This window comes from Acomys minous (genome assembly GCF_964271855.1).
Source record: "Acomys minous genome assembly, chromosome: 14".
Classification (NCBI taxonomy): domain Eukaryota; kingdom Metazoa; phylum Chordata; class Mammalia; order Rodentia; family Muridae; genus Acomys; species Acomys minous.
The window spans coordinates 17581857-17607016 of NC_140496.1; the positions used below are offsets into that span (position 1 = coordinate 17581857).

General features: G+C 48.3%; 1 protein-coding gene across 1 annotated transcript in view; it reads right to left on the reverse strand.

Moving 5' to 3' along the window:
• The window catches only part of VAC14 (VAC14 component of PIKFYVE complex), a 107717-nt gene extending 89505 nt beyond the window's left edge, over positions 1-18212 (reverse strand). The window contains exons 1-7 of the mRNA XM_084756664.1: positions 17803-18212; positions 4136-4286; positions 3636-3803; positions 2749-2811; positions 1910-2017; positions 1164-1273; positions 815-921 (exon numbers count right to left, since the gene is read on the reverse strand). Coding sequence (XP_084612790.1) covers positions 815-921; positions 1164-1273; positions 1910-2017; positions 2749-2811; positions 3636-3803; positions 4136-4286; positions 17803-17906 — 811 coding nt within the window. The 5' untranslated portion in view covers positions 17907-18212. The remainder of the gene's footprint in view (positions 1-814; positions 922-1163; positions 1274-1909; positions 2018-2748; positions 2812-3635; positions 3804-4135; positions 4287-17802) is intronic.
• Between the last annotated feature and the right edge of the window lie 6948 nt (positions 18213-25160).

Here is a 25160-nt window from a genome sequence, read left to right on the forward strand (position 1 = left end):
AAGGGAATTGGTTGCATCCAGAGGGGCTGGCACATGCACTGGAGAGTTCCCTCCCACCTTCCATACACAAAGGCTGGAGGCTGATGAATTGGGAGGCTGATGACTGCTTCTTGCTATGTGAATACAATACTTCCTGTGCTCTCCACCTTCTAAAGGGTTGTAAGAATAAGTTAAGAGAGAGCAACAATCTTGTGATGGACTTTGAAAACGGCCATGATGCCCTTCCCTCCCTGAATCCACGCTCCATGACAATATGACTTGTGTTTCCTTTCTAAGTAGAATTCATTTTCCTATCCTTGGATGCAAAAACTGGCTACTCTGGCCCATAGCATGCAGTTGTGGCGATGATGCCTCTGGTTTAAGCATAGGAACCAAGAGACCTGTCTGTGTCCTGTCTCTCTTGGAGCCCTGCTGATGCCATCTGGCCTACTGGATGCTGAGTCCCATCATCCCATATGAGAAGTTGAGTGAGACCACCCCAGACCACCTAGCTCCAACTGACCCATGTATGATTAGGTCTTGCCTGGATTTGGGAGCAAATCCACCCAGGAATGAGCCGCTGATTCTGACCTCCGAGTAGCCTACCTTTACCTAAGGCAAGGCATGTCTACAAGAGCTTCAGGCCAGGTGAAGGGTATTTGTATCAAGAGAACCCAGGTGTCGTCTTGCCCACACCCACCCCCCTACTGCTTCCAGGCCCAGAGCCACACGCAGAGTCTTGCTCACCTGGTCCCCTTTGCCCCATATTGAAGCCTGCATGTGAGAGGCGGCTTCTCAGGAGGCAGTCGTGGCTACAGGGCTTCCACACACTCACCTGTGGTCTGGCAATGGATCACCAGGATGTTGGCCATTTCAGCAAACTTCACACTGGATGGGTTCTTCTTAATTTCTTTCAAGAATTCCCCAAGAACCACCTCACACCTACCAACGAGAAAAGGAGGTGGGAGCTAGCATGCCGGCCCATTTTTGCTCCGGGTCACATAACTACATTTGGCAGGACACTGAGCTGGCAAGATGAGCTTTCCACCCCTCCATGGATATGGGAAGGATATGAGAAGAAGGGAAAGGTGTGTCCTGGTCACAGGGCATAGAATTGTATGTGACCATGGGTACCCACAGGGACTCCAGTGAGTGGCAGCTGTCTGCTCTTTCCCCCAACTCACATTTTCCGAATCTCTTTGCCATTGTCACCCAGGATCTGGAAAAGCCCGTCCAGGATCTCTGGCAGGTAATCCAGCAGGTTAATGTCCGGCACCGACACAAGAACCAGGATCTGATGGAGTGAGAGAAAGAGCTGGCTGGAGAGCTGGCTCAGGGGCAGAGCCCGATCTCCTGTTCTCTTCCCCCAGGACCAGCAGTGGAAGGACTGGGGAAGGGGAGGCGTCTGCGGCACGGCATTGCAGGTGACTACGGTAGAGAGCTGGCAGCCATTTTTCCTGTTCAGTGTGCAAGAGGTGGGAGTCTGCCTTTCAGATGATTTGGATGCTGGGGCAGAGGAGAACTGAATGAGAAGGCTGGGTGAAACTAGGAGGCTTGTAGAGGTGGAGCTGCTGGACGTGGCACCATGGGCTTCAGAGATCCTGGGCATTTTCTAGGGCAAGGAAAGACTGCATCCCTTCCATGGCAAACAGGACAGGCACTGACGACAACACTGGATAAACTGCTTTTATTGGTTTGTTTACTGTGTGGTCCTGACTAGCCTGGAACTTGCTTTATTGACCAGGCTGGCCTTGAACTCACAGAGCTCTGCCTGTCTCTGCCTCCCAAATGCTGGGATTAAAGGCGTGTGCCCAGCCCACAGTGTTTTTGGTGATGAGGAGTTTGAAGGTTATTAGCGGGTAAAGATGAAGAAGTATCTATTAGCCAAAGGAGCCACCACGTGTGGCAGAGCCCACGTGACTCCACGTACCCAGGAGATGATGAACTGACGGGCGTATTGGTTGTTGGAGTAGATCCTTTCCCGAAGAAGAGGGATGAAGCCCACTAGATCAAACTTGCTGCTTTCTGTCACAATGTCCTGTGGATTGAAGAGGTGAGGGTTGTGAAGAGCCAACACTTGGCATGCTGTGCTGCTGGCCCTGAGCTGGGGGTCAGGTAACCATGGAAGGAAATAGCAAAGCCTCAGCCAGGTAGGAGAGGTCCCTGGAGAACTGGCATTGTCACAGGCCCAAAGCCAAACAAATGATGGACGGTGAGCAGAGAAAAGCCAAGAGATCTAAATGGAAGGCAAAACCCTACTCTGAAGTCTGGGTCTGTCATGGGAGCTGGGGGGGAAGCCTAATGTTGTTGTTCTGGATGGGGCATGATGGCTGCAGAGATGGCTTGGCAGTGAAGAGCACTGGCTGCTATTCTTGAGGACCTGGGTTTCATTCTCAGTACACACATGGAGGCTCATAATCAGCTGTCACTCTAGTTCTAGGGGACATGGCACCCCTCTGCAGTGATCAGGCACACAGGTGGTACACAGACACGCATGCAGGGAAAACACATATACACATCAAACAAAACAGATCCACATCCTGCCCCCCAGACAGAAGCTTTTCATTTAGCGGGATGCCAGAGTTCTGTATTTTTACTGTGGTAGTAGCACAGCCTTATATACTTGTCATAGAAACTGCATACCAAGCAGTAAGCTTTATATATATATAAATAAACTTAAGTATGGAAAAACATCAACACCAGAATTTTTACTCTACTAGATAGAAGGAATAAATTCTAAAAATAAAAGAAGGGATAAAGTAGAAGTACCTTTAAAAGGCGGTCTAGGAGCTCAGATCCACTTTTCACATTGGGGTCTGGGTCAGCAGCCAACTACGAGGCACCAAAATAGAGAAACAGGGACAACGTTCAGTCATAATGAAATGTGAGCCAAGGGACCCAAGGCAAAGCCACAGCCAAGGCCATGGCGCGGATTAGAACACCAAGTGGTGTCTTTCTCCGTGTTTGACTCTGAGAAAAGCAGGGGAAGAAGGTAATGAGTCAGAGCCAGCTACAGTGGAATTCCCATTTGCTCAGGGACACCCCAAGCTCTGCTGGCTTCCTGGGCCATGTTGTAACTGGGTCAGACAATTGTTTCCATTGGCTGCTTCTAGGGCATTCTCATCTAAAAAGCTTTGTTCTCTCATGGGGCACTGAGAGAGCAGTGAGGGTGGCATTTAGGAACGTCCCTGTTGGTCATCCTGCAAGAGTAACATTTTCTGGGCCACTCTGCACAAGCGGGTAGGGCACCTCCCCCAGGCTGAGGGAAGGGCATGAAAGAGAGAACAGGGACCCCAAAGCTGTGCAGGGACCATTCTTTAGCACACCAGGGAGACTGTCATCACTGTCTTTAACGGGACAGCCTTACTGTGGCGTCACCATCATTGCCTTTGCCTGGGAGGCTAGTGCTTCTCAAACTACCAGCTTCTCTGATAATGTGTACGGCAGACTGATACTTTCACAAAGTACAAGGAAGATGAATAGGGACATAAAAAATATAGACAAAAGTCTATGAAAAACTAGATTCAGACAGTTACACGCCCTTTGCAGCAGCATGCTTATCTGCTCTGTTTGCATCTGGGCAGTGTCCCAAGCTCTCAAGGTTCTAGAAAGTCGATTTAGGTGGGGGGGCTGTTCTTCGCTTAACCGGAAGTTACCTTACTCAATCCGTCAAAGAGCACATTGAAGTGTGGCAGCACAGCACCTCGGGCCACTTTGACGATGTTGTAGAGGGCCTCGCACGCATAGTAACGCAGCCTGCTGTCTGCGTCATTAAAGCAGGTCAGCACGGGCTCGATCAGCTCCTTCAGGTAGAGCCCTGAGTCCTGTAATGAGCAGCAGGAGGATTAGTCAGAAGACCGAGGCCCTGGCTTTACCAGGCAGATGGCCTGGTGCCTTAGAGATGCTCAGGCCTCTGTGTGAGGGCTGAGCTAAAAGCATTCATCCCAAGCCAGCCTCCCAGAAGGGGACCGCTCTATGGGGGCATGGCTGTGAGGCCACACACAGCCATGCTTGCTAGTAGTTTTCAATGGGGATGAGTCTTGATAACACACAGGTCTGCAATGGCCCTGCTGGGGCTCAGGTGGGAAGGTGTCTGGATGCCTCAGTTGGAATGAAGTGCATTTCTGATGTGTTTGTCCCTCAGGAGAAGACATACCTTGCCCAGGGCGATAGAGCAGGCTGCCAGGCCGATGAGGCCCCCTTTCCGGCTGTGGGGGTGCTGGGACAAGGCAAACTCCTGAGACAGGGTCTGGATCACATGCTTGATTTGCATGGTGTTGTTCTGGGCCACAAAGTCCCGCACCAGCCTGGAGAGAGGAGAGAGGGGTTATGGGACAAGTAAAACCAGGCGACTTCTACTGCCTGGGCTGCAGGGCAGGAACTGGGGTGGGGAGCAGAGGTGACCTTTCCAAAAGAAGACTGGGGGTCAGCGTCTGAGGGTAGGCCTTCTCGGTCCTGCTGCTGGCTGAGTTACAATCATTTCCACACCCAGGTTTCAGTTTCCTTTTGTATATAACAGTGAGGAATGCTGGGGCTAGCTCACTCCTGGGAATCTGAGAATGTAAATTAACATCTTACCGGGCATCAAAAATGCAATGCTAAAAAACAAAAAACAAACAAACAAAACCCAAAAAACTCTTACTCTCTGTCAAACACTCGCTCAGCTCTGTACGAGTGCATCCAGGGACCCTCCGCATCTGTGCTGGGAACACATGGGTTCATTCGGTCCCAGTCCAGTGGCAAAACCCAAATGCAAACAGAAAATTGCAGCAAAATGGAGTGGTGCTGCCACAGAAGCAGAACACGCTGTCTATGTCCAGGAGGCTGACAGGGTGGTCCCATTTGAGACATTATTTTATTTTTTTCTTAAACATTTTTCTTTTACTTTACATATACATTTATATTATTACACATATATACTATAAACTACATACAGCAAGAAGGACCATAAACAATTAGGAATTATATAAATTTCATATTCATAGTGTTTTGCCTATTTGTATTGAGACATCATTAACAGGTATATCCTAGGTAAAGGAAGTCAGGTGAGTTAGCCCATTTTGCCAACTATAATGCTTATAAGGAATGCAGAGGCAGAATGTTTTTAAAGCAATGGTTTGTTTAGGAGATTCACCTGCACCAGCTGATGGGAAAGGCAGGATCAGGCATGGAAAGAAAGGACATCACTTTGAGGCTGAGCTTACAAATGACTCCAGGGCTTTTAGGTGGGAGCTGTTGTCAGATCTTGTAAAAAGGTTGGGAAAGAACAGAAGCACTAAACCTCCCAAACAGGACAAACCAGCCAGGTGAAACCTGGTGTTTCATCAGTGGGTCTGAGTTTTGAAGATGCTCTGAGCTCTATAGACACAGCATCAGACAGCTGAAGCATTGGTGGTTCAGTGGTAGAATTCTCGCCTGCCACTCGGGAGGCCCGGGTTCGATTCCCGGCCAATGCAGCTGTTTTTTTTTTTTCCTTTTTCTTTTGTTTGTGTGTGTGTGTGTGTGTGTGTGTGTGTGTGTGTGTGTGTGTCTGTCTGTCTGTCTGTCTGTCTGTGTCCGTCCCCGTGTGTCCCTTTCTGGTCAGTTTCCTCATGGAAATCCTGCCAGAGGAGCCAGGTAGGCCCCTCAACGAAAATTAGTCCTTAAGGAGCCCAAGGACTTCCGACTTGTGCTCCGAGTCCATAGGGAGCTGCTATGACTGGCTGCAGGAGTTTGGCTTCCTCGCCTCCACCGCGCTGCCCTTGGTCTGGGCCAGCCGCCAGCAGGAAGCAGTGTGAAAGCTGAGAGCGGCACAACAGTTCAACAGGACCCACGCAGCAGAGGGGAGGCTCGCCCACAGTCTCCGTGTGTTTTGCCGCTTACTGAGAAGGAGGGAGTGGAACTCTTCTGTCTCAAGGCCCCAAAGGAAATCTACTTCACAACCACATGAACACGTAAACCCACACCCACTCTTCTCCCTCCTGCTCTGCAGCTAGGCGCTCTTCTTGCAGCTGTGCTGATGTGGCAGCATCATACACTGGTCTCAGTCTGTGACTCAATGTCTGAAGGAGGCCGAGCAATGAGATTATAGGGAGGTGTAATACAGCTGCTAACAGCTGGAGCATTGGTGGTTCAGTGGTAGAATTCTCGCCTGCCACGCGGGAGGCCCGGGTTCGATTCCCGGCCAATGCAGTAGCAACTCTTTTAATTCTAAGAGATTAAAGTGAGTATTTCGCACTGCCTAATAAACTTGTGAGTACAGTCATGAAATTGCAAATGACTTGTTTTTAGCTTGATTTTTAAGTGTTCTTCATGGAAAAGCATTTCTAAATTCCACAAAGATCCAGAACCTGTGTGTGCATCCTTCTTGAAGAATCAAAAACACTGGGCTATACCACAGGCACTGTGAGTAAGGAGCTCTGCCTTCCATCCCTGCCCAGATGCTGAGCCCTCCTTTTGCTTGGCCCAAGGCACAGCAGCGCCTGGAGAGTGAGGACACAGTGAGGATACCCTCCAGGCTGAGCCAGGACCTAAGAGGAGATCTACCCTCCCTCCCAGTCATCCCTGAGACTAGCTCCTCTCCTGCCTCTTGCAGGTTCCTGGACATTCATGGAGCAGCTGGACAGCACTTCTCCCAGATGACAGCCCTGCACGGCTTTGAAGGACGCTACGCTGTCGTGGATGGAGGAAACAAGAGGGCCGTCCAGACGACAGTACAAACCCATCAAGAGTAGACAGTGAGGTGAGGAAGGCAAGGAAGCTGGTGTCTAGCAGGAGAGGTGTGTTGTGGTCTCACATGAGTAGGCAGAGAGGGTTCTGAAGCGTGAGTAGGTGTTCGTTCTGGCTGAGGCAAGATGGACAAGCATTTGGCTTGGCAGAAGGCCAAGGCAAAGGAGAAACAACAGGTTTGGAAAGGTACAAGCAGTGCAAGACCCTGAAACCTTGGCACAACAACCCCATCTCCCTCTGGTGGCCGTGAGGAGCCATGGAAAGTGACCAGCAAGGTATGGTTGGGAGCCTGAGGAGTGATCTGCAGCTGTGGGTGCTCTGAGGATACCACAGGTTCCCAGAAGGATCTACCGGTAAGGTGGAGAAGGAATGTGGCCTTGGTGCCAGAGCCACCACTCTCAATAACAGGGTGTTTTAAAGGAGAAGATGGACAGTGGGACAATTCATGAGCTCAGTGGCACCTTTACTCTTTGTTGGACACCAGCTGGGAGACTTACCAGGGCTCAAATACATCACCCCAGGCCCCGACAAAGGCCACTAAAGTCCCATGGCTCCAGAGCCCATTATATGAAGTGCAATTTTCTTTGTCTTCAGGCAAACAAGTGTCACAGCAATGATGCTCCTCTTCCCCCACCCAAAACCATTTTATCACCTTCTCATCAATATTACCAACTCAGACAGCACAGGGGCTGCCCAAGGGACAGTCTTGTGCCACAAATCAAGGCCACTGTTAATAATCAAAACAGGCACGTGACCTCTCTGGCCTGCCCACTCCGTGGCATCACCTCCCACTTCCACCAGCCTCAGTGTCCTCGGGGCTGTTCCCCTCACGTTCAGGTCTACCCTCCTCATATGCCCTGCCTCTGCAAACCCTCCCTGGCCTCCTGCACTTTCATGTCTGAAACAAACAGGTAAGGTGCTGTTCTCAATGACCCTACTCCTCCTCCGCACCCAGAAGCACTTAATGTCCAGAGTGTGCTGATGTATGCCACCTCCTACCTCCATAAAGCTGATCAGGGCCAGAGCGCTGCCTCCCTTTCCCCTGTTACTCTAAGACCAGCTGTTTCCAGCTCATTGTTATGCACACAGCAGCTGGCCAATCAGTAACATCGGCCAGTGGAGTCAGTCTGCAAAGGCTGGTGGGGCTGAGGGGGCACAGCTGCAGGGAAAACATGGGCAAAGCCTTGTGCCACCATGTTGCGGGCATGGGAAAACCTGATGGGTGGGGTTAATTGATGCAGCATCTGATGGTGCTGAGGCCCTTCTAATCTTATCACAAGTTAGAATGAACAAATGTTCCTGCCATCCCAAAACACACTGAGAAGAGCCCAGCTCACTACAGCCATGGCTGGTGGCTGCACACACACATACGCACACACACACACACACACACACACACACACACACACACACTCGTGCACACACACCGATGTGACTTGAAATGCTCCTGCTGAGGGGCAGCTGCACTCTAAAACTGTGCCCTCAGCCAGTCCTTGGTCTCATGACTTCACAGGGAGAGTGCAGAGAAGAAAAGCAACCACGGGGAGCGGAGTTAGTGAGTGAAGTTCAACAGCAGGCACCCCAGCTCCAGGCCGAGTCTTCTTCAAAGACTCGAGGCTGCCTCAGCTTTCATCTACAGCTTGGGAGACAGAGGTGGGGGGTCTTTGGCCGAACTAGTTTTTAAAGTTAATATCTGGCCTAGCAACTCTCCTGATCATGAATCCCTGGGGTCCTTCAATGACACAAAGGCCTCAGGATTTACTGTTCTATACTTGGGAGAAGAGACGCTGCTACTGCCTGGTTTCCTCACAGTGTTGAAATATGGCTCAGTGAGACAGTTCCCTAGTGGCACCGTGTCCTCTAGTGGTTTCTCAGAGCCATTGCTAATGATTTATTGGAAGTATGAGAAGCTGGCAGGGACTCCCAAAAGACACAAGCTCCACTTGAAAGACACAAGGTGAGCCAGCACCAGATTTAACCCATGATACCAGAGACTGCCGCACTGACTGCTTCCTTGGCAGCAGGAACTGCAGCTGAGTAAGGTACTTTTGAATTGTTTTGTTTTTTGTTTTTGTTTTGTTTTTCGAGACAGGCTTTCTCTGTGTACCCTTGGCTGCCCTGAACTCGCTTTGTAGACCAGGCTGGTCTTGTACTCAAAGTGATCCACTGCCTCCTGAGTGACGGCATTACAGACCAGGGCGACACTCTGAGCTACAGAGCCACAGCCTGCATTGAGACCCCCTGCCTCTGTAACACAGTGTGGTGACAGTCACAGGATACAGAAAGACGCTTGCTACGCTGCAGACTTCAGAGGTCACTTACTGTAGCTGCTATCATGCTCAACTTCTAAATCTGAACAAGCCTAGGGAAATTAAGTCCATTTCTCAGGATCACAGGAGGTTTAGACCCTCTACATGAACAAAGTATTATGTCCTTTCATCTGTGTCATAGTTTCTCCCGCCCCTCTTCTGAGGCCACGGCAGCTAGAAGGTGAACACATTCGCTGACAATTCTCTTGTGTACATGCAAGCCCTCAGGTAGACTCAGGTGCCATGTGGGCTTTTTCTGTACACCATCTCCCTGCTGCTCAGTGTTCGGATGTCCCCTCCTCTGTACACAGGGAGTGCAGACAAGGCACATCCTCAAGATATTCTGAAATGAACCTGGAGAGCTGCCTCCTACTGTGAAGATAAGAACCGAGTAAACACTGCCTGACCACTTACTGTCCGCTAGGCAATGCACTGGCTATTTACACTAGTGTGCCGGCTAGTTTTATGTCAACTTGACACAAGCTAGAGTCATCCGAGAGGAGGGAACCTCAATTGAGAAAATGCCCCCAAGTGATCTGGTGGTAGGCAGAGAAACCAAGGACATTTCCTTAATTAGTTACCGATGGGGCAGGGACCAGCCCATCTCCTACATGGTGGGTGGGGGACACCACAGGCTGGTGGTTTGGGGTTCTATAACAGAGCAGGCTGAAGAAGCCATGAGGAGCAAGCCTATAAGCAGCACCCCTCCTTGCCTCTGCATCAGCTCCAGGTTCCTGCCCCGTTCGAGTTCCTGTCCTGACTTCCTTTGGTGATGAACAGTGATGTGGAGGCTCAGACAAACAAACCAGTTCCTTCCCAAGTTGCTTCTGGTGTTTCACCACAGCAGTGCTAACCCTAACTCTAACTAAGACAATGGGTAATCAAGTTTAAACCTAAAACCTGCTACCCAGTCTCATAGGTAGTCTTTGATCCAGTATATAGCTGAGGAAACCAAGCAACACAAGGCCACACATCTTGGTGAAATAATCACAAGCATTTCACTTGAAAAAAAAAAGAGAGAGAGAGAATTACGCCACACATAGGGGTGCATGCCTTTGATCCCAGTGTCCAGGAGGCAGAGGTAGGCAGATTGCTGTGAGTTTGAGGCCAGCCTGGTCTACAAAGTGAGTGCAGACAGCCAGGGTGACATGGAGAAACCCTGTATTGAAAAACCAAAAAAAAAAAAAAAAAAAAAAAAAAAAAGAATTACACAAGGCACACCACATATTCTACACTGCACGAGCTCAAGTACCAGCACGAGTCAGAACCAGGAGCTAACGCATTCTACACACACCACCCACGGCAGCACTCATTCAACAACTGCCGCCTGAGTAGCCTGTCTCATTCTGGCTCCACGGAGGATATAAAGGTAAGCCCGGAGCTGACTTTCATTCGTTCGTTGTTAGGGTTGGGGCTGAGTTTGTTATTTTTTTCTCCTTGCAAATACAATTATCTGCCTCAGCTCTCCATGTGACACACTTTCCTCATGACATGCGTATTCAGATGGCACACCCAGGCCGCGATTTCCCGAAGAGAATCTGGATAAATGTATCTCCATCTGCTCCACTGGAGTAAGTTGGTTTCCATTTGCTCACACATCACCAGAAACCTGAATGGAAATGAGCATGTGCGTCTGAGGACAAGCCAAGTTTCTTCTGACAAGGCCTGAGGCTTAAATCACAAAACACACACTGAGTTAGGGGACAAGCTGGGGTGAGTATAATAAAAATACATGACATCCACACATGAAACTATCAAGGAATAAAAATATTGTATTTAAAAAATCTAAGGGCTGGAGAGATGGTTTGGCAGTTGAGACCACTTGCTATTCTTCCAGAGGACATGAGTTCAATTCCCAGCACTCAAATAGCAGCACACAACGCTCTGTGTTCCAGGAGATCTGATGCCCTCTTTGGGCCTCCATGGGCACTACACACGTGGTGCAGACATACACGGAAAACACTCTTACATATAATAAACAAACAAACAACCAAATCTGACATCCCTCCCTAACCACTGGCTATGGCTGGGAGAAAAGAGATTTTTTTTTGTAGGTGGCAACAATTGTGACCATGGGTAAGTGCCCCTCACACTGTAGCGACACATCACCTGTTTTCTTACTTTCAAAGACAAGACCCGATCTACAAGCCTTCACTCACTACTTGCAAATACGCAGCCCAGTGGTTTTATGCACATGCGGAGTTGAAGAGCTAGCAGCACGATCATGCTAAGGCATTTCCACAAGCTGGAAAGAAGCGCGATGCCCTGCGCCGTCCCTCTGCTTCCTCTAGCTTTTTCCTCTCAACCTCTGGCAACCGCAATCTGCTGTCACTATAGATATGGAGCTTCTGGCCTCTTGTGATTGACTGCTTCTTTCACCCAGCACAATGTTTTCAAAGTATATTTGAAAAAAAAAAAAAAAGATCAGGAAATTGAGGCACAGAGACATTCAACCATAAGTCACGAACGCAATCTTTGTGCAGTAGTGGTGATTTTAATCTCAGCATTTGGAGGCTGAGGCAGTTGAGACCAGCCTGAACCTCAGAGTGAGTTCCAGGACAGCCAGCTTACACAGAGAAACCCTGTCTCAACAACAACAACAACAACAACAACACAAAAAGCAATCTTCACAGGGGTTAGGCATGATAGTCAAACAAAGCCAATGGTAGCAGAAGGGTGAGGGGCTGGCTCTTGCTGAACAGGAATATGGCACCCCCAGCCACAGCTCCACATAAACCCACAGCTCATTGTGAACCTTCTCAGTTTAAAGTACTCTGAGATTTAGGCTGAATCACCAGTCTGCAGGCAGAACACAGCCAACCAGCAGCCTCTGATCCCAGGTCTAAGCAAGCTGCTGTGGCTCCCACAGCTGATAAACAGTAGAGCTGAGCCCAAACTCCAAAAATTGTCTCAAATCACACTAGGACATGCCCCGGAACTGACTATGCAGTATCACTCAGAGCTCTGGTCCCTAACTGTGCCTGGGTTCTCAAAGTGATGACTGCACTTGCTAGAGCTGTAGGGCTGATGGCGAAAGCTCTAAGCTCAGGAACACTAGAGAAGCCTTCCCAGCCAGCAGCGTGTACAGAGCCGCATGATGGGCTCTGATAACTACAGTGCCTTCTGTACCGCTCTCCTCTGTTTGTCTCTCCAGCAGAGAACAGACCAGCATCTTACCAATCTTTTCACCTATACCGATCAATCACTGTGCCCTTTGAAATTGAGAGGCCACAACACCCCAAGTGGGGAACTGGGGATGCAGTGTAGTTGGTAGAGTGCTTGCCTAGCATGCATGAGGCTCTGGCTTCAATTCCCAACACTGAATAAAGCCAGGTGTGGTATGGTGCAAGCCTGTAATCCCAGCACTCCAGAGATGGAGTCATGAGGATCTGTACTTCAAGGTCACCCTCTGCTACATAGGGAGTTTGAGTTCTGCATGGGATGCATGAGACCCTGTCTCAAAAAACGAACAGGGGCTGCAGAGGCTACCTGAGTTGGTAGAATGCTTGCCTAGCATGCTGGTCACGACATGGTAGCACAGTGGAAGCAAGCACACTTCCTCACACTTTCAGCGTCTGAGGACCTGCAGTAACTAGAAAACATCTCCTTACCTCCCACAGGAACACCAAATGCAGCACTGGTTGTCACCGAGCAGATGGCCTCTGGAGAACTGAGAGCAGCAGCTAACGCCATTACAGAGATGTCCAAGGATGAAACTCATTATCCACACATCCCCTCTGGGTGGGGACCCACTAGCAGGAGTGGGATTTCTTGTTTGGAGATAGGGACTAACACATCCAGCTAGAGGGGATGCCCTTCGGGACAGATAAACCTGGGCTGTACAACCAGGTTCTAGTTGTAAATCTTGGAAAGATGACTTATTAAGAAATCTCCACTTCCTCATCTGTGAAATGGGTTAGCACCATCTGGCTCATAGTGCAGTGAGGAGGGTGTGTGCATAATGGCTAACACAGGGATGCTTCTCTACGCCCCTCTGTATCCCACTTCTACCCTGGGTGGTACCCACATGGAGCTTTACACCTGTGTGCTCTCAGGTGTCACTGTGATTTCTGATGATCATAGTGATGGAGTACCCTTTATACTCCGACTTCACATGCTGAGGTGGTAACCTCCAAAGTGCCTGTATGTGGAGGAAAGGCCCTGCCGCTCTGTGGGAACCATGAGAAACAAACGGCTATTACTGAGGCCATCAGCCAGTTGTATTGTTATAGCAGCAGGTGCGCACTGTTCTAACCCCATCTGTGCACTTAGCAGGGATTTTTTGAGAAAAGCTCAAAATACATGCAACACCCCTCAGCTCACAGCTTTTCTCCCACCTTCCACTCCACCCAATGGGCATTACAGTAGAGCATTAGGGAAGCCTGACACTCCCGCATCCTTGAAAACCATAAAGCAGTCTCCTGCTTTGCCTCTGACATCTGAATCTCATTTGCTGGAGCTGTACTTTAGACGAGTCCCAAATCATATCTCACTCTGACTACCAGCCTCAGCTGTTCACTAGGCTGAGGGCTTCCTGATTGGTCTGGGAAAGCCAGAGGCAAACTAAGAGCAGCTAGGCCTTCAGCCTTACTGAGAGATGGTGTGATGTAAAGGCGATGCCTGCTCCTGGAGCTCAAGGCCCTGGAGGGGCTGCAGATGGAGAACAACACCAGGGTGAAACTCTAGATAAACACTGTCTTCTTCACTGAGCATTATCGCCAGCACCTCCCAGAGTTGTAGCAGTTTTCTACTAGCTCCTGCTACAAATTACCACAAACTCAGAGGCTTAGGGAGTAACGTACCCACTTACTGAGCTGGTCAAGATATGGGCAAGCTGCTTTATATTTTGGGGGCTCTACAGCAATAGTTCTCAACCCATGAGTCGAGAGCCCTTTGGGGTCCCACATCAGATATCCTGCATATCAGATATTTACATTATGATTCATAACAGTAGCAAAATTACAGTTATGAAGTAGCAGTGAAATAACTTTATGGCTGGGGCTCACCACGACATGAGGAGCTGTATTAAAGGTTGCAGCATCAGGAAGGCTGAGAACAATGCTGTATAGGAAAATCCACCTTCTTGCCAGGTCCTAGATGATGCCCACATCTAGTTGCTCCTTAGACCTTCAAAGCCAGTGATGGCTGCTGGAATCTTTGATGCTCTTGTTGTTTCCCGCTCTCGTACTAAAGGATGCTTGGGGTTACACTGGGTCCACCTGGGCAATCTAGGCTAATCTCCCTATTTTACAGTTAGCAGCTTTGGTTGTATCTGCTACCTTTTTTCCCTTCCTTTGGCTCCATGGTCTATAATTGGGGACTGCACAGCTGCACTCGCATGTACCAGTGCATGTGGAGGCCAGAAGCCAACACTGGGTATCTGTCTCCATCACAGGAAAGATAGAACTTTTGAGACGGGGCCTCTCACTGAACCTGATGCTCACTGCTTCAGCTAGAATGACTGACAAACAAGCCCGGGCCCGGGGACCCCAGGAGCAGGTTGCCGAGCCCAGGCTTCACTAAGTGTTGGCATCCAAATTCGGGCTCTCATGCTGGCGGAGCAAGAACTTTCCCCGCTGTGGCATCTGCATGACAACCATCACTCATAGGCTTGCACAGCTAAACATTTGGTCACCAGTTGGTGGCACTGTTTGGGGCGGGGAGTTATGGGACCTTTAGGAGGCGGAGCCTTGCTGGAGGAAGCACGTCATTGGAGGAAGGCTTGGAGAGTTCATGGCCTCACTGCACTTGCAGCTTGCTCTTTTTGCTTTTTGCCTTATGCAAAAAGAGTGGATGGAAACGAGATCTCTCAGCTTCCTGCTCCAGCTGTGGGCTGCCATGCATTCCCTCTTAAACCAGAGGGCTTGCTCTCTGAAACCATAAACTAAAACAAACCTTTTCTTCCATTAGTTGATTCTGGATCATGGTGTTTTACCGCAGCAACAGAAAAATAACTATATTCCCACTGAGCCATCTCCTAAGGCTCATACCTGCTTTCTTAAATCACAGTCACGGGTTCCAGGGATTAAGATTTCTTTAGGAGGCCATTATTCTGACAACCAAAAGGTGGTGGCAAGATCAGTGCTGATATAAAGCAACTATAAATATTTTAAAGTAATTATGTAACAGCTATTTGTATATTACATAACAGTTGCAATGTGTCCCATACTCCATTAACCACTTTTACGACATTAGCTCCAGTAATCAAATGCCCCAATGAATACTATTACTAGTTTGCAGATGAGGACATTGCAGTTAATTAGCTTGCTCAGGCTCACCTAACTAGGGAATAAGAGAAGTCTGAATCCCAGCTACCAGGCTTTAGTGCTCTCAACCCATATTCCCTGTGGTCTCTGAAGGAACAGGGAACCTTGCCGAGATCACCCACCTAAGAACAGGGCAAGCAAGATCACTTATTCAGCGCACGAGCTGTCTGCTGTCTATACTTGACAGCGAACAGCCGATGGTCTGACTTTGCTTTGAGGAGGATGTCTGTGGAGGTTGGTTAATGGGCTGTTTGGCTGAGGAGCAGTTTGAGGAAGAATGCAAATGTGGAATATGTACAGAACAGAAGGTCTTTGAAGTTAGCACTTGTTAAACTTTAACATGTCCGACAGTCACGCAGGGATCTTGTTCAGCTGCCAGTTCTGATTCCCTCAAGGATGAAGCGAGAGTCTCTTTTCGGGGGCCATCTGCAGGCCACTTCTGGGTAGCAAGTTCTTTAGGCTACAGTGTTACTTTCCTATCAAAAACCTTGATGTCCATCCTTCTTGTGGCCATGTGTCAAACTCCACTAGGCACCCACTGTGCCAGGTGAATAGGAGAAATAGAGTAGTTTTGCTCTTAAACAGGTCATACATAGTCTCTTACCGCCCTAGGAATTTTCTCTGAGTTTTACAAATCAAGGGCGATGTCTAGTGCAAAGTGAACCTCGTTAAGGACAAAGCCCCCAAAGACCCGACTGCAGGGAAGACTTAACAGACTGTGCTGGAAGCAGCGATGTTGTGGACACCTCTGTTCAAGGACCGAACGGATGGCTCAAGCCAGGATAAAAGCAGACACTTCTATGAAGCTGAGTGGGTGGACGAAGCTGGTGTCAGTGTGCAACTGTCTGGATCTTATTATTGTTTCTCAAAGGTCTATGTACTGAGGGTGTAGCCCCCAGCCTGGCACTATTTGGAGAGGGCAGTTGTAGAGCTGGGCTTATTGAGAACTTTGAAAGCAACAGGACCAAATGGCCACAGACTGCCCTGTCCATTTAAATCTTGAGTGTTTGATACAGTCATGCAAAGCTGACTAATACACAGTGCAACAGAAATCATGGACACACAGGCATGCCGATGCACCATCTTTGGGTTTCACTATTCAGCATGGCAGCTTTGCTATGACTTGCTAAGCACTGGAAAACAAGGGTATAAACAGAAAGGTGTGTAAAAGGAGGTTGCTCAAAAGAGTGGCGGCTGAGGAAATAAACAGCTGGGGCGGACATGCTGAGTACTGCAGACAAATGGGAGGGTCTCCTTACCCAAGTCCAAAGCCCTTAGTCTAGGACAAAGCAATTGTTCTCAACTGGTGTGATTTTGTAGCTTTAAGGGACATTTGGCGATGTCTGAAGACAATTTGGGTTGTCACAACTGATGGAGTACTACTGGCATCTAGTGGGTAAAGGGCAGAGGTACTGCTAAAAATCCTACAACGCACAGAACTTCCCACCACAACCAAATATCAACAGCACCGAGGCTAGGAAATTGTGAGTAAAGAATCTATCCTAGGTCAATGAATGAGCACCATTCCACAGCTTAGGGCTGTCCCAACTGTGCCATGACAGAAATGTTCTCTGCACTGTGCAGCTGTGGTGGTTGGCTACTGAACGCCTGGAATATGGGTAGTGAAACTGATACACTGAGTTAAAAAAAATTTTTTTTTTTTTTTACTAACTTATTACTTTTTTCTTGAGACTGGGTCTGGCTATGTGACCCAGGCTAATCTCAATATTACGGTATTTCTGCCTCAGCCTTCCAAGCGGCAGAATTACAGGCCCACACCGCCACTCTGGTTAACTTAAATTTAAATAGATACACATGGTCCGTTACCATGTTGGACATGTTAACTCCTAGACTTTAATGCTTCTCCTGTTTCACAGGCTGCTGCTTTCTACTCTTCTAAAACCACCTACTCACTTGACTATCACTAGGATTTAGCTGGGGAAACCTTCACGTGCTCTCTCACACACACACTCAGCAAAACATTACCAATTAAGCATTCCCTATTTCGAACACCTGGAAACAAGGCAAGCACCAGCGCATTACTGCACACATGTATAATACTGAAGAAGAAAAGAAGGCAAATCTCCCCAATTTCACTTGCAGGGAAGGGTGACATGACCAACGCTTAAGCATGACAATTTTCTGAGCATGGGATCATGCTTTAACCTGATTTCTACACTTGGCCACTTAACAGTCTCTTCAGAAGCTGAAAAGAGCAGGCGGGACAAAATCATAAGCAAATTCTCCACCTCCTGAGAGAGTCCATTCTCTGATCTTGCTGGCTTTGACTGAGGCCACAGTAAGGAGTCCCCGGGTGCCAGCCCCTGTGCTAGGTACTGCACATACAATAAATCAGTTCATTTTCACTGCTGCTATTTGGGGGCGCCAGGAGGTTAAAGAACTTGGCAAAGATGGAGCTCCTGGATTTTCCCCTCTAAAGCTAAGAGTTAAAACCGGAGAGGTCAATACCAAACCTTCGCCCGGGGCAAGCAGAGCTGCCAGGAGCTGCATGGCCAGGGCGGGGTCCCAGTAGCTCTTACTTTTCGATCTCCAGCGCTGCCACCTTCCGCTTTTCGTAGAGTTTATCATTCAGGGCCCTCACGATGTTGGGCGTGAGCGGTGCAAAATCCTTCTCCGGGTTCATAGTGGCAGCTCACGCTGTCCCTGGGAGCCTCTAGACACCTTAGCCCCCAGTCCGCCGGGGCTGCGCCAGGGCCAAGGGAGTGTGTAGCTCCGCGCGGACCCCGGAGCCCGCTCATGGGCTACACCGCCCAGGGCCCGCCTGCCTCCTCCTGCCGCCGCGAGCCGCCTTGGGTCCCCTGGATGGACCCTGCTCTCCCACGCGCAACCTGGACCGCCCCACCGCTCACGCGACCAGCTCCCGCCAGGAACCGGCACCGCTCACTGGGCCGTGGCCATGTTACTCAGGTCACGTGACAACAGAGGCACTTCCGCCTTCCGCCGGCCGAAGATCCCGCCCCCTCTGAGACCACGCCCCCGAGCGCATATTCTGCGGTGGATTGGCCACGCTCCTCAGGGCTCCACCTCCTCCCCTCCCACTGCTGGGTTTGGTGAAGTGTGCTGCCTGTGATGAGCAGGTGTTGGCGGGCGGTTCAGGCTCGCTGCCAGAGAGCTTTACGCAGAGCAGGTTTCTGGAAACAGTTTAAAGAGGGAACCTAACTCAGTTTAATTTATGCAGCCTAACTCAGTTTAATTTATGCGTTAGTTCTTTGGTCACTTAGCAGTCACTTTTGCTTATGCCAGCGTTTCCGTCAATAGTCTCACAGTTAAATTGTTTAAGATGATAGAAACTGATGATAGTGAAATACTATATCCAAGGATTGTGAAATATACAAATATAAATCTTACCTAATAATTTTATAATTGTTATATTACATATAGTTTGTTATTGTAAGAAAAGGAGCCTTTTTATTAGACTAAAAGGGGGGAAATGTAGGCATAAGGCTATTGTGTAGTTTAAATTCTGATTTCCTGCCTTAAATATGGAAACTCTGCTCCCCCAATTGTCTCCCTGATATGTTAATAAAGCAGCTTACAGCCAATCGCTGAACATGGGAGAGAGTAGGGCTGGACTTCCTGCTAGGCAGGGAGGAGGAGTTAGGAGATTCAGCCAGGGGATTGACTCAGCCACAGGAGAGGTCCAAGGAAGATCAAGACGAAGGAGCTGGAGCCCAGGAAAGCTACAAAGTGCAAGTATGGCTGAGATGTTTGTTGCGAGTAAGACAGGATAGCATATAGGGTTAAGAATAGACTTAAACTGCTCAGGATTGTTGTGAAGCTTATTTTTAAGCAAATATAAGTCTCAATTATTTGTGTGACAGCCGGGTTAAGAAATAAGCTAAGAGAAACAGTTTTATAAAAATAACTTTAACACCATAATTTTCACCATATCCTAGCCATTTATCTTATTTTGTGTGTGTGTGTGTGTGTGTGTGTGTGTGTGTGTGTGTGTGTGTGTGTGTGTATTTCCTCCGTGTTGGAGTCCCAGAATGGAACTTTTTTTGTTAGGTTTGGCGGCAGACATCTTTGACCACTGAACCATCTTTCCAGCCCAATTATTATTTTAGAGACAAGGCCTCTAACTCTATGGCTGATTCTGATTCTCTACCCTTCACCTGCTGAGTGCAGGGATTATATGTGTGCCTCCCCGTAGCTGATCGTATGTGGTGCTGGTTGTGGAACCCAGGGTCTCCTCCTTGTTAGACAAGTCTACCAACTGAGCTACAGCCCCAGATTGTTTTTAATGCACTTTCTCAAACCTACTCATGTGTGTGTGCACATGTGTATGAAGACCCAAGGGAAGGTGTCCTCTGAAGGTGTCTTATCCTTTCACTCCATGTTGAGACGAGGTCTCATGTGTCCTAAGCTGGATAATAAGTCCTCGCTAATTTTTATGTCAATTTGACACAAGCTAGAGTCATCTGAGACCAGGGGGCCTCAATTGAGAAGAATGCCTTCCTAAGATTGGGCTGTAGGCAAGCCTGTAGAGCATTTTGTTAATTAGTGTTGCTGTGAGAGGGCCCAGCCTGCTGTGGTCAGGGCCACCCTGAGAGAGGTCCTGGGTTCTGTAGGAAAGTAGGCAGAGCAAGCTCTGAGGAGCAAGCCAGTACGTGGCACTCCTCCATGGCCTTTGTACGAGCTCCTGTTTCCAAGTTCCCTTATACCTTGATATAAGCTCTAAGGTGAAATACACTGTTTCTTCCCCCAGGTTACTTTTGGTTATGGTGTTTTATCACATCAGTAAAAACCTTGATAATGATTTTAAGATGATGACCCTCTGCCTCCACCTCCTTAGTGCGGACTCCAGGCGGGTGCCACCTCACTGGGTTTATGCTGTGCTGAGGGTACAACAAAAGGCTTTATGCATGCTAGTCAACCACCTACATGAGCTATTTGCCCAGCTGTGACCTTTTTTTTTTTTTTTTATAGCTGGCCAGTGAGCTCCAAGGACTAGCCTGTTTCTACCTCCCCCATCTCCCAGTGCTAGAGTTACAGACCAGAGCTCCCTTACAAGGCTTTTAAGTTGGTACATAGGCTCTGAAGCCAGGTCTTCAGGCTTGTGTGACTAATACCTACAGGCCAAGCCAACTCTCCTTAAATCTATATACTTTTAAAACAAATCTTAAGTTCTCACCTCAGCCTTGCCTGTGCCCTAAAACAATAGATTCAAACAGTTCTATGTTTCCTAAGACATATTAAAATATCAGCCATTTTAAAAGTGGTATTATCTCTTAAAATTGCAGGTACTAACTGTAGCAGGCCCCCAGACCTTAGCACAACTGACTCCATGATGGAAATACCGTTCTGACCATAAAACTCAGCGTGTAGACGGCACCGCCTGCCAAAACTAAAACAAAAACCTGCTCCATCAAAGTCCGTAGTTCTGGCAACATCTCCACGTGTACTACCCTTGCCTTTTGGCTCCTATGGTTCTGCTTCTGGCTAACTGTTCTTGCCACCTGAAGTGTGTCAGCCTAGGATGTGGGTTTGCGCTTAAAAGCTCACCCTGGGGAAGGCTCAGTGCTTCACCGGGATCCTGAACACCCAGTGTAGTTGCTGTCCAGCTAATAGAGGCCTTCTACTGGCTTAAACCCATGGCCAAGTAGTGTTCTCTGGTGGATGCCCCACAACACAACTGACAGTGGCTGCCGACCCACTATGCCAGAGTCAAAGTGTGTGTCTGTGCTAGGATAACCAGGAGGGCTGGGTTATGTCCAGCAGCTCCAAATTTGCTGAAGGCAGATAGGTGTCTGGATGGAATCATTGGAAATCAGATACTTTGGGCTGTCACATTAAATGGTGGGACAGAATATCAGTGCCATAAAACTGGAGGAGAGGGAAGTCTGGCTATAGAGTGATTAATGATGCAGTTAACAGGGTGATATATCTGAATTTGGCAAAGCTTCCAAGTCTTAGAATAAGGGGGCTAGCCTACTGTTGAGTCCAAGGAAATAATACAGCATTTGTTTTTAGATCCAGGTTTTTTGAGACAGGGTTTCTCTGTGTAGCCTTGGCTGTCCTGGACTCACTTGTAGACCAGGCTGGCCTCGAACTCACAGAGATCCACCAGCCTCTACCTCCCAAGTGCTGGGTTAAAGACCTGTGCCACCACGCTCGGCTGCTACTCTGTCTTAACAAGTAAAACGCACACACATAAAGCTTCCTATGATCTTGAAAGTGGATCATCCACTTCAGCTCATAGATCAGAGACACAGGGAGCGAGGGGCTGCAATAGGCAGAGTCCTTGAATGTGAAAAGCTCTTGTAAATATAATGAATTGCAGAAAGATTGTGTTCAAGAGCAGAAGAGATTTTGCAAATGTAATAAAGATCTGTAACTGATGAATTAAAGAGGAAGAGAGAGACTATTGCAGGTGGGCCTGATATGATCACGTGAGACCTCAAAGTGCCTTGGAATTTAACATGGGAAGAGTCTCCTGGTCGCCCCAGGAGTCATGCTGTGAACACGCCAATCATGGTAATAACAGTGGTCTCTAGTTGCTGAGAGCAGTCCCCTGGCATCGATTGCCAAGAAAGTGTGACTCCAGCCGTAAGATACAGGAAATGAATTTTGACAATGCACAAAGGAAACTTAGAGACGCATTTTTTCCTACTCAAGTCTTCACGTGAAGATAGGGCTGGTCTTTGTGGATCTCTGCACTGAGAACTCAGTTCAGTCCGTGTGGACTCCTGCCCCACAGAAACCGAGAGAGAATAAACTTGGGTTGTTTTAAGCCTCTAGGCTGGCACCTATGGGCTATATGTGTCTACAGTAGTAAACAAATGCTGGGTCTAACCCAAAGCTCAGTAAATCGTGGAGAAATTAATCGACAAAAATCCATGACTGTGTTTTTATGTGCGGCAAAAGCTCTCCCAGCACAGTCCAGTGAGTGGAGGAGGCAGCCCCTCCAGCAATCCACCTCGTATGAAAACTTGGATAAATGTAGATAGATTAATGCCCTGAAAGATGTGATGTCTAGTAGTTTCCTTTTACCTTGAGTCAAGGACTTGCCAAGGACATTCCAAAATGCCACGCAAGTTTATGTATTCAGGATTTGATGATGATTGAAACAATGAAAAAAAAATTAAACCGAAGTAATGGGGTGATTTGGGTCTGTTTTCTCCAATGTGCATTCATCTCAAGCGAATCCATGCCTGGTAGAATATTCCACTCATTTCTTTTGCTTTTTGGGGTTGGCTCCTTCGTAAAGGTGAGCTGAATTTCCCAAGGGTCACACTCTTCACGCTAGAATAAGGCCTTTAATAATTGATGCTGTGCGTTTTTTCCCCCCTATTCCAACCAGCAGGAGCTCTTTTCTCCCGAAATTGCATTCTGAATCTGGTTGCTAAGAAACCTTAAACATCCTTAAATCCTAAACTAATGCTTTGTCCTACCCTTTAGGTCAGAAGTTTCTAGAAAGAAGCTTCCCTGATATGTTAGAGATGTAGACTAATTAAGGTCACTTACCCATCCCTGGACTAGCAGTGGTTCTGTGAACGAAGACCAGGGGGCGTTCTTGCTGTTTCGGCCTGCCTTTCCCACCTCCAACCCTGCTGTCCAGAACTCCCTCCTCCGACTCTTCTGAACTACTGGGTGATTCACATGCTTGTCGGCAAGCTCACCACTCTTGCATAGCAACGGTTCATCTTGCAGCCCCATTTTATCTGCTCATCACTATAGACTTTGGAGTGGTTCTCTAGTTACTGTTAATAATGGCTATACCAATGCATGTGAAAGTCATGCCATGATGACTTGAGAAGCTACAGGTGATGCTGGACCCTAATCATAGTGGTTTCTTCTAAGACAAAGCGATATTAAGCTGGTGATTCTGGGGGAAACAGCCCAGCAATCTGGTATTGCAAGTCCCCCTCAACCCCCACAGAGAGTCTGATATAAAGGAAAATCGGGCAACTGCTGATGTTCTACAGCCTCTATATCTGCGAATCATAGCAGCTGCTCACTGATTTTTTTTTTTAAGATTTATTTATTTAGTGTACAGGGCACCAGATTTCATTATAATGGTTGTGAGCCACCATGTGCTTGCTGGGAATTGAACTCATGTCCTTTAGAAGAGCAGTCAGTGCTCTTAACCTCTGAGCCATCTCTCCAGCCCCCTGATTTTCTTTTTAAAACATCCTCTCAGATTGCTGGATAGTGTGGTCTTTGCTCAACCAACCACTGGAAGACTGTCATCTAATTCTTTGTCTTTATACCTATTTTTGTATCTTTTAAAATTACATTAGTGTGTGTGTGTGTGTGTGTGTGTGTGTGTGTGTGTGTAGGCATGCATATCATGGTCCATGTGTGGATGGCAAAGGACAACTTTCAGGAGTCAGTTCCCTTCTCCCATGTGGATCCTTGGGATTGAACTCAGGTTGTCAGGCATGGCACCAGGTGCCTTCTCATGCTGAGCCAACCTGCTTGTCCCTATTGGTAGTATCTTTATTGCCTATAAAATGAGTTGGTTTTGAACTGTAGGTTTGAGTTTAAAAGCACTATAGGAGAAACTTAAGTTGGCGTTAGCTGTGTGTGATATGTATTGGCTGAGGGTTTTGAGGGGGCACGAAGAGGAGAAGTTCTTTTTCTGTTGCTAAAACGCCTTAGAGGGCTTGGGAGATGCCCCAGTGGGCAAATGGCTTCCGGCACAAGCCTGACCATCTGAGTCAAATACACAAAAACCTAACTGAAGACTGGAGACAGCGGTGCATCAGTCTGTAATCCCAGTATGCCCATCCTGGGAGATGGGAGGCAGATGCAGGGCCCTCTCTGGGAGCTCGTGGGCTAGCTAGCCTGGCATAAGTGGAAGTGAACCAGAAACTCTGACTCTAGGTAGAAGGCAAGTCCTGAGCCTGAGGCTCTCCTCTGACCCCCATACTTGTGCACATGCATATCCACACACACATATACAAATACATACCCATATGTGTGCATGCACACACAGAACCACCTTTTAAGTTAGTGTGGTACTACACACCGTAATCCTAGCACTCATAAGGCTGAGGCAAGAGCAATGGAGATCCAAACCAACTTGAGTTACATGTCGAGATCCTGGGTCAAAAGAGCCCAAACAAACAAACCCCAACCAACCAAAGAGAACCCCTAAACTATCCCCTCCAAGCCTATAGTAGGTACTGGGCTTATTAAGAAGCATATTTCTGGGTTGTATCTCACAGTTTCTAATCCAACAAGTCCATCCTGGGGAGTGAGTACTCGGGTCTTTAGTGACCTTCCCAGATGCAGCTTCGGGTAGTGGTCCGGGGACCATTAGGATGTTCGCTTCTTTACAGACTTCACTCCCAAGTGGCCATCTGCTTTCATATCACCTCTCTCTCTTGCAGGGGGTTGCTTTGGAATAAGGAAAGATGCAGGAGGTGGGGGCACTCAGTAAGATGTAAGCATCTAAGGGAGCAAATCTACTCTAGGGCCAGTGTTTAACCATACTGATTTAGCATGTGGCCCCCATAAGTCATGGTTCTATGAGGCCCTGGGGGGGAAAGAGGTGAATGTTGGGTCAGGCCTCTGGCCTGAGGCAGGTGCTTCACATCTCTGTGTGGGTGGAGCTTCCTGAGGGGCCTAGCTTCCACAGCTGCCTTTCAGGAGCATGTTGACATAGTTGCAGTTTCAACCTATAAAATTGGAATGAGGCCCTTCTTGTGGGTAGGATCCCTGACTGAGATGGAGGAACACAAATGGATGATTGTGTTTGCTGAGTGCCCTCGGCTCTCACCCCACGTTGTACGTGTACATATGTATATCATGAGGATCTGCTCCTCCTTGGCCCAATTCAATCCGTATTTGGGGCGGGTAGGTTTTGGGTGAGAATTAGGTGGCCAGATGTGTACCCATGAGCAGAGAATGAGTGTCCTCCAGCTGACTG